The 9,422-nt window shown below is 41.7% G+C and overlaps 1 protein-coding gene across 1 annotated transcript; it reads left to right on the forward strand.

Moving 5' to 3' along the window:
• The first annotated feature begins 358 nt into the window (after positions 1–358).
• Positions 359–4,780, forward strand: tmem161a (transmembrane protein 161A). Its single transcript, XM_023339216.1, has 11 exons — positions 359–463; positions 927–1,030; positions 1,108–1,191; positions 1,296–1,387; positions 1,513–1,669; positions 2,821–3,036; positions 3,120–3,263; positions 3,366–3,479; positions 3,590–3,764; positions 3,870–3,966; positions 4,057–4,780. The coding sequence occupies exons 1-11, from the start codon at positions 461–463 to the stop codon at positions 4,359–4,361; spliced, it is 1,491 nt and encodes a 496-aa protein (XP_023194984.1). The 5' UTR covers positions 359–460; the 3' UTR covers positions 4,362–4,780.
• The last annotated feature ends 4,642 nt before the right edge of the window (positions 4,781–9,422 follow it).

The raw sequence follows: 9,422 nt of genomic DNA on the forward strand, positions 1-9,422 counted from the left end.
TTCCAATGCATTACTATTACTTTTGTAAAACCTCAAATGTTAGTAGCACGGAGAATATAATTTAAAGGTTGACTAAATTCTGAAACCCCAAACAGAAACATCAACTGACATATTAAAAATACATAACTAATTTAGAAAATGTTGACGTAATAGCGAAAAATAATTTATTAGCAGAACAGCATATGGAAACAGCTTCAAAAATATGTAAAAAAAAACCCCCAACAACAAACAAACAAAAAAACAAAACAAACTTGAAACTGACGATTTTCCTGTTTCTTCTTGATTTGATCATTATAATTTACCTAACTTTACTGAAGTACCTGAAGCTAACTCGGAACCCGATTCTACATCCGGGGCATTCAGTAGTTTCACATGTAGGTGGGTTCAGCTCCCATAGAGTGTCCTGGTACAGAAGCTCCGGGTGCTACTCTGGTGTTTACATCCACATTTGACAGAGATTATGGTAAATATTTACATATTAACTCAACAGTCTGTGTTTGTCTGGCTAACAGGCTCGCTCTATGGACTTCTAGCGAGCATTTAGCTAATGCTAAATGCTGCTTGCAGCGGGCTGACAGGTGCTGGAGTTTTGGCTAAATTTAGCCGGACAGACATCTGCTGAGTTTCATTCATTCTTGCTGGGGCTTTTCAGCTAACATATGTAGTTTAATTTATTACTTTTTCATCGAACGGTTTCACTCTTTGCAAGCGTTTTTCCTTCACAACAAAGTCGGAGTATCACTTGTTTTCTGGACACTTTTTTTTTTGGGGGGGGGGGGGGGGGTCATTTATGTTTAGTAACTGAAATTGTGCAGTCACAAATTAAACCATTCGAGCAAAACAAACAAACAAAAAAAAATAAATAAAATTAAGCTGCAAACATACCTAACTACAGTTGTTAAAAATGTACTTCATTCCTCTGCCAGGCACTAATAGGGATTCAACTGGTGGTCAGCTTGCTGGCCGCCAGCGTCATGCAGAGGATGGCCCCACACTGCTCATTTGCACGATGGCTCGTCTGCAACGGCAGGTAATGTCACACGCAGGTATCAGTTTGTGTGTTATACATGCAGTATAGACTGTGCTAACACGCGTGTTTTCTCCCAGTTTGTTCCGATTCAAACACCCGTCAGAGGGAGAGTTGTTCGCGTTGGCAGGAAAGCAGATGCCTAAACAGAACAGAAGAGACAGGTGAGTGTTTTTTTTTTTTTTTTTTAATCAATAAACTCAGCTTATAGTTATCGTGAGAGTTTTCTCCAAATTTGCCCTCTGTGTTGTTTTTTTTTCCCCCTAAGGAGACAGAATGGAGAGAACAAGCCTCTCACGGTGCCCAAAGACATTGACCTTCACCTGGAGAAAGCGCCGGTCAACGTGATGGATGCTCTTGGTAAAACAAGGCACTCCTCTATGTGCATTGCAAATATTATTAGTCTAAACTCTGTTACTAATCTGCAAACCGAGAGATTCTATGAACTAATCAGAGCCTTTTTGTTTTACTATTTCTGTTTGCAGTCCTGCGGTTTTTCCTGGAGTACCAGTGGCTTGTGGATTTTGCTGTCTATGCCATGGGCGTCTTCCTGTTTACTGAGTGTTATTATAGTGTGGCGGACGCCAGTAAAGAGGTCAACATCGGAGCCTTCTGGTGTGTCCTAACGGTTGTGTTTGGACTGTATCCTTCTGACTTTGTCTTAAAGCTACAGCAGCATTTTAACAGTGTTGGGATAGCAGAGGCAACAAATGCTCTCGTCACATTTGTGTCACTGGAATACATTTATATCAAAATATGAGACGGAGCAAAGAAGATGCATTAGAAAATAACTTCTGTTTTAAGTCTCTGTCCGTCCTTCTGTCCAGTATCTACACTTCTTTCAATTAATCCATATGACATCTGTTTTGTTTTCCATCCATTCACTCAATCAGTTGTCGATCTTTACAGGCCTAAATAAAATGGTCAGATGGATTTAACTCCAACTGATGCAATAAGTAGCTTCACATTTCTTGAATAGTCATAGACACACCCTGTGGTCGTGGAAAAGATGCTGGTATGTTTAAGAAAGATTGAATCAAGCAGAGAAAACGTCTGAAAATTTTGCAGAAACTACACCACAAAGTTTGGACCTTAACCCAATTGAGGATGTCTGGGATGGGGGCTTTGTGTAATTTTCAAACTCTACCATTATGAATACAAGATCCTGCAGAGTCTTATTGAAAAAAATGGGACAGTAAACACATGGTGTTATCAGAGCTAAAGGTCTAGGACAGGGGTGTCAAACTCCAGTCCTCAAGGGCCGGTGTCCTCCAACTTTTAGATGTGCCTCTGCTGCACCACACCTGAATAGAATAATTAGGTCATTAGCAAGGCTCTGGAGAACTGATCTACACAAGGAGGAGGTAATTAAGCCATTTCATTCCAGTGTTTTGTACCTGTGGCACATCTAAAAGCTGTAGGACAGCGGCCCTCGAGGACTGGAGTTTGACACCTGTGGTCTAGGAGATCCTGTCCCCTTTACTCCTTTTCTTTCTATTTTTGACAGAGTATTTTTTCCTCTCTCTTTCTTAATAGTCTTTGTGGATTTTTTATATTTAAACCAAAAATATTGTAAAAAAAATATATATATATATCTGCAAGAAATTTAGAATTGGACAAAAATGGTTGAGAACTTCAGAAGGTCGAATAATGTAACTTTAAAATAAAATATATTCAGGAATCCTTTAACCTGCTCTTTATTCCACGTATGAAGTCGTGTTTGTGTCGTCTTTTGCTTCCCATTGGCTCTCAGCCTGCTACCGGTCGCTCCTCCTTAGCCCGTCGTTTTTCAGAAAGGCCCTTCACACTCTGATGAGTCACTACTTTCGCTCGGAGGAGGGCGGCGAGCGCTCCGTGTGCCTCGCCTTCGGCTTCCTGTCTCTGCTGGTGGCCATGCTGGTTCTGGTGGTCCGAGAGGACTACCTGGAGTTCGGCCTGGAGCCCGGCTTTTCCAGCCTGTTCGACAACTTGGAGACGTTCGCTAAGCATCAGGGTTACGCTGATTGGTCGTAAGTAGAGACGTGGACTCAGCAAGGCGCGCTCGCGTCGGGAGGCGCTGTCATGCTGAATTTTGCGGCTGTTTTGACAACAGGATCCCGGTGACGAAGCTGAGTGTGAAGCTGGGCCTCGCTGCTGTCTGCGCTTACATCGGGTCCCTGCTGGCCTTCCCTGGACTCAGGCTGGCTCAGACTCATCTAGATGCTGTACAGATGAACTCTGACCGCCCTCTCATTCAGTAAGAACTTTTAGAGGGAGGGAGAAAAAAAAATAAAACTGTAGTCCCATCTTTTTCCAAGACATTTACCATTGTGTTTGCATCTCTCTGATTGCTCTACAGGATTCTGCTGCACATGAGTTTCTTATCTCCCGTCGTCGTGTTGGTTTTGTGGGTAAAACCCATTGCTAGAGACTTTTTGGCCAACGCGCCCATGGGAAAGACTTCTGTCACCCTGTAAGTGTACTTTTTAACTTTTTTTTTTACTCCACTAACTGTTTAACCTCAGTATAAATTAAGCTGGGAAGTTGTCGGCAGGAAGAAACCTCGCGGTTTGTCTTCGGCAGGGTGAGCAGCGCAGCATTCGACAGCATGCGCCTGTGGATCATCGTGGCCCTGTGCGCGCTGCGTCTGGCGCTGACCCGGTACCACCTGCAGGCCTACCTCAACCTGGCTCAGAAGTGGGTGGAGCAGATGAAGAAGGAGGCGGGACGAATCGCTGCCATCGATATCCAGCGGAAGGTCAGACACACTTTTTTTGTGACAAGAGAATTTTTGGCATAAAAATAAGAACGATTTTAATCGCTGTCACGGAGAAACCTTTTAACTTATCCCACTTTCTGTCAGGTCACGCGTGTGTTTTGCTACCTAACGGTGGTTACACTTCAGTATTTGGTACCTATTCTGCTCATCCTCTTCTCCACGTTGGCACTCAAGGTGCTGGGTAAGTGAAGTACTGGGAAAGTAAATTTTCTGGAGAAACCCTGATCAGGAAACCTTGAATGCAAAGTGTCATGACTTTATGCTTTTCTAGGGAACTTCTCCTGGGGTTTCGATGTCGAGGAGACACCGGGTGTGACGCCAGCGCTGGTGCTCCCCACAGCAGCACCCGTGCCGTCTGGCGGACTCGACGAAGACGAGGACGGGATGGAAGACATGGAGGAGGACATCCAGGCCACGGTGGCACGCCTGTCAGAGACGTTCGCCGCGCTGCGCTCCGTCCTCACTCCTCTCTTCCTCCGCGGTCTCTTCGCCTTCCTCACTTGGTGGGTCGCCGCCTGCCAAGTGATCAGCTCTCTGTTTGGTGTCTACTTCCACCAGTACCTGATGCAGAACTGAGGAAACTGGAGCGCCGGATGCACGCACGTCACTTCTAACTCTTGCTGTACGAGACGCTGCTGGAAGGGTGATGGACACAGGGACAATAGTGGATGACCACAAACTGAGACTGAGTTTGGTTGGAAGAGGTAAACCAGCAGGTCTCTGGCATCAGTGACACAAATATAGAGAAAGAACCGTGACTTGTTTCACAAAGCAAGTTCAGCTTGTATCAATTTGTACGACTTCACTTGGTCATATCATGGAAGCAGCATTTTTAGCAAAGGAGGAATGACCGAGAACAGATCTATGTTTCCTTTTTGGTTCAGATCTAACTTGACTGTACAACTTTAAAGGTATTCAAACCTATTTTTTTTATTCTCACTCTAGATCAGGGGTGTCAAACTCCAGTCCTCAACGGCCGGTGTCCTGCAGTTTTTAGATGTGCCACAGGTACAAAACACTAGAATGAAATGGCTTAATTACCTCCTTCTTGTGTATATCAGTTCTCCAGAGCCTTGCTAATGACCTAATTATTCTATTCAGGTGTGGTGCAGCAGAGGCACATCTAAAAGTTGCAGGGCAGTGGCCCTCCAGGACTGGAGTTTGTGCTCTAGATGAACCTCTAGAATCCAAATAGCCACTTCATTCTTTCCTTCATTCCTAATAAATCATTGTCTCCATTTCCAAAAACATACTCGTCCCCCTAGTGAAAGGACGACTTAAGATTTATAAATATGTTATGTTGAGTTGGTGTGACTGTAACTGTGAATCCTGGGAATGAAGGATTCCCAGTTAATTTTTAAAATTTTAAAGCAAAACTGCAAACTTTTTCAGAGGGAAAAGAGCTTTCTTGAGTAGAGAAAAAGCCAGCTTGAGGCGGTTGCATATATATGATGCACATGATGAACAGTAACTTCAAATGGCAATAATGGTCTAAGAAAGAACAAGCAAACAAAAAAAACAAAAAAAAAACATTGGCACTGGTGGTGTCATCCTGCTGTGGAAGTTCTTTGCAGATTTTATACAAAAAACATTTCTGTTGCCTTTATATTTAAAATCATTTCTTGATTCTCTTATCATGTTTGATCCAAGTTACCAAGAGCCTCTCTGGAAGATCTGAGGAGCCACACTCACATCAGTCATAGTTATATGTAAAAATGAAGATGTATTGTTTGAACCACTCATCTGTGCATCAAGAAGGCAAAAAAAAAATATTTTATTCTCTAGATTTGATTATAACTCACAATGCATCACTTTGTCTGTGCTGCCAGTTCCAGTTTTTCACGACTCTGATGTTGGACTCTATCTTTGACTCATCGGCTGCCACTAGCATGGTGATTGCAATCCCTTTGGTTCCCTTGACTCCAGCTTTTTGAGTTTAGCAGAAACTTACCTTGGACACAGATTTTCTTTCCAGGAAAGTTCATGAATATAACTCAATTAAAAGTCGCAGTATTTGCCTGCACAAGCAAGACACAGCAGTAGTTATTCTTAAAGCATTGTGTGTGTGTGTGTGTGTGTTTTTTAAACAAATTATTATTATTTTGTTGTTACTCGCGATGCTCTGTGAACCCAGAAAGCATAACCTTCCTTTTAGTACCGTGCCAGTTTTCAGTCCCTTTTCCTGCTGTCGCTGCTCTAAATTGCCTCAAAACATATTTTCCATATTTAAAAAGTGGAAATTATGGAGCATGTACTCATGGTGATCTGCAGCTATTAAGTGTCTGCTAACACCATAACGATTAACTTTCCATTAATTTTCTTTCCAGTCCTTAGCTTCAGTGTAAAAGCATCTTCTGCAGCTTTTGCCATGCATCTGTATAAGTGTAATGTGGACAGTCTGCTGTTTAATGCTGCATTTATATAATATGTAATTGTACCAGTGCAGGTTTTTGTGCCTCCTCCCAGAGCTGGAAGAGGATATATTTTGTGTGAGGGACTCCGTTTCCCTTTAAAGAACCGATTTAAGAGTGCTAAACAATTTCTTTTTTTTCTTTTTTCTTTATGTGAATGAGTTCAGACAGAATTCATCAAGAATAGACAAAGCTGTGTTGAAAGTGTCTGAAAGCCAAACACTGAAGAGTTATTTTGTTGTGACCCAAGTGCCTGGGAGCGTCAGGGATTGTTAGTTTCTCTAAAACTCCCTCTCTCCTTGTTTGTTTTGTATTTATTAAAATCAGCTTAATCACATTTTTGTTTATATATATACTGTATATATTCACAAAAGCAGTTATGGTATTTTCCCACGCCAGATAGCTAAAACATTTCATGCTACAAATGAGTTACGTTTTATTTATTGTGCGTCACCTCATGTTGTAAGTAATAGAGGAATTTAGCAGATTCTGACGTTTTGAACTTTAATTTTATTGTGTTTGTTGTTTTTTCGAAAATCATTATGCTGTGAAGTTTTTACTGAGATTTCAGATTTTGAATGCATGGTGTGTTGTGTCTTAAGATTTTTTTTTCGTGTGTGTGCGCAGCCTAATTAAAGACAACTTTCTGATTTTATGTGTTTCAGACATTCTGACTTTGTTCTGTTTTTGGGAGATTTCTGATACGTTTCTTTTGTTGAAGTAGCTCTCCGTTGATCATTAGCAGAAGTCTGGAGAACGCGACCGCATACTGAGGTCATCCAGGTGCGTTGGACCAGAGACGCATCTAAAAGCTGAAGGGTCCTGACCTTCGACCCCACCCTCCAGAGAGGATCATACTTCAAGGACTGGTGATAGCTGTGAACCTGATGGGCCTGAACAGTCTGGAAAAATCAAGTTTGCCGCTGCTCAACTTAACTGTGACAAAAATAGTCCCTATTAAGACGGTGGGACGTTTCAAACCTCTCAACTGTTTTAATACTTTGTAAAATTTCAATGCATTTTCATTAGGATTTCAGGTGACAGACCAAACTTAAGTTGAACATAAAATTGCTGTACATGTAAAGTGGAAGTAAAACCATGCAATATCTGTTTTTTTTTAATGCAAATAAAAATATGGCAATTGTGACATGCATTTACATTTGGTTTTGTGTTTCATGGTGGGGGTGATGCGTTCAGGGTCAGTTTTCCTCATCCCAGGCCCCATCGAAGACTAGCAGTGACGCTCATCCTGACTGACCTGTCTGCTCTGCTCCTGTGTCTTCATGATGTTTGCTCTCTAATGTTCTCCAACATTTTCCATTCATTCATGCAAAAGAAGGCAATTAATTAGTGGCACCAGAGGAAAGGAGGCTAATGCACGCCACAATTTTGAAACTTCGATAAAGTTTTGGAATGTGAAAAAGGGAAATGTACCCTGTGTTTTCTTAGAAAGTTCTTATCTTAAATCTGACATAAATTTCTGATAATTGTGCTTTATTTCCATTCTTTTTTTTTAAATCACAAATGTCCCATGACAGCAGTCAGGAGAGGAAATTTGAGTTGCAGTTTAATAAAATATCACATTTATAATAAATCGGGGAGAATTTGTGTCCGACGTCATACTGAAAGGTGACTCCATCTCCTCACCGATGTCTGTGCAGGAGGCCTCTGGTCACTTCAGACCTCTCTGCGCCTCCTCAACCAAAAGCTGCTGGCTACGGTTGCTATAGTGATTTCCTATGTATGTCTGTGCAGGGGACCCAGACATCCCCTACAGACTGGGCTGAGGCTGTCCTCAGGGGAGCAGACCAGACATGACCCTGGTGAAAGTCTCTTTTTTTTTTTTGGAGGGAAGACAACAGAGTCGGTCCATGCTGGGGTCAGCCTCTCCTCGATCCCCGTTTGGCTGTGAGCGGGAAGGCAAATTCTCCGCGGGTGGGGTTTCCGTAAAATGCCCCTTCACAGTCACTGCGAGACAACCAGCTGTGGAAATGAGCCTTTTTATACTGAACAATTTTAGTTTCTTTTCTCTCTCTCCAAGCCAGACATAAAGGTCTCTGGGCTTTTAAGCAGCCCATTCTCGTTCTCCACTCTGGCGGCTGCGTGGTGAGGAGCGTGACAGGGCCGTGACATGATAATGAGGGAGTGTGTTTGCATGTGGGTTCAAAAGACAGAAAGTAGGTGAGAAAAGAAGAAATAAAGGGAAACATAAAAGGTGCGCAGTAAATGGCATTTTTTATCAGCCTTCAGACAACGCAAAACATTCGCATTTTCTCTTCAAAGCGAGATATTTAACTAAATGTTAGATGTTAAAGAAAACGTAAAAAAGGACGAAAGTAAGAAGGAAAGAAACCAGGAGCATAAGGTACAAATTAAAATGTTTTTATTTAAACGGATTCACGACAAATATCAAATAAAAATCTGTCTCTGTTCTGCTGGAGAGGAACTCAACAAACATTAGGAAAGAAAAGAATCTGCAGTAAAATAAGAATACTAATAAAAACATTTTTTTTTTTTTAGATAGATATAAACGCATGAAATAAAAACAAAGCTAACTCCGCCGCAGAGGTTCGATGTGGCGACCTCTTTTCACTGAGGTAAAACATGAACCTGAACCTCCATCAGGTCATGGACATCCTTTTTTAAGTTAACCAATCAGCAACAGAAAGCTTACCGCATACAGCCTCAGCCTTATTAGGTGCGATAGTGTGACATAATACCACCCCCTGGAGGACAAGAAGAGGAAATGATCTGAACGGCCACCAGCAGTTTTTCCTACACATCAATACAATAGAAAAGCAAAGATTTATCACGCAGATATCTGTGAGCAGCATAAGCAGTAATATCTACAACATGAAGAGGCGAGAGACGGCAGCCATGGTAACAAAGTCTTATTTGACCACCTTCAATTCAGCACCCATCCACATTTATTATTGGTATTAAAGATGAATACAATAAATTCGCTGGGTTTTTTCATTTTATTTTTTATTGTAGCGTAATATTACACTGAAAAATGCAAGCTTTAATTTATTAATGATTCCCATGTCTTTTGGCAACTCGTTAGAAGGAAGGCATGTATTTTGTGCCAACACACAGTGAACAGAATGAGGGGAGAAGGAAAATCTGAGCAAATGGGGGATTTTTTTTCAGGTGGAGTTATCATAACTATCAAATATCAAAATCGTATCTTTTGGGGAGCCAAGTCGGGAAAACTATCTAACTTCTA

This window comes from Xiphophorus maculatus, chromosome 9 (genome assembly GCF_002775205.1).
Source record: "Xiphophorus maculatus strain JP 163 A chromosome 9, X_maculatus-5.0-male, whole genome shotgun sequence".
Taxonomy (NCBI): Eukaryota; Metazoa; Chordata; class Actinopteri; order Cyprinodontiformes; family Poeciliidae; genus Xiphophorus; species Xiphophorus maculatus.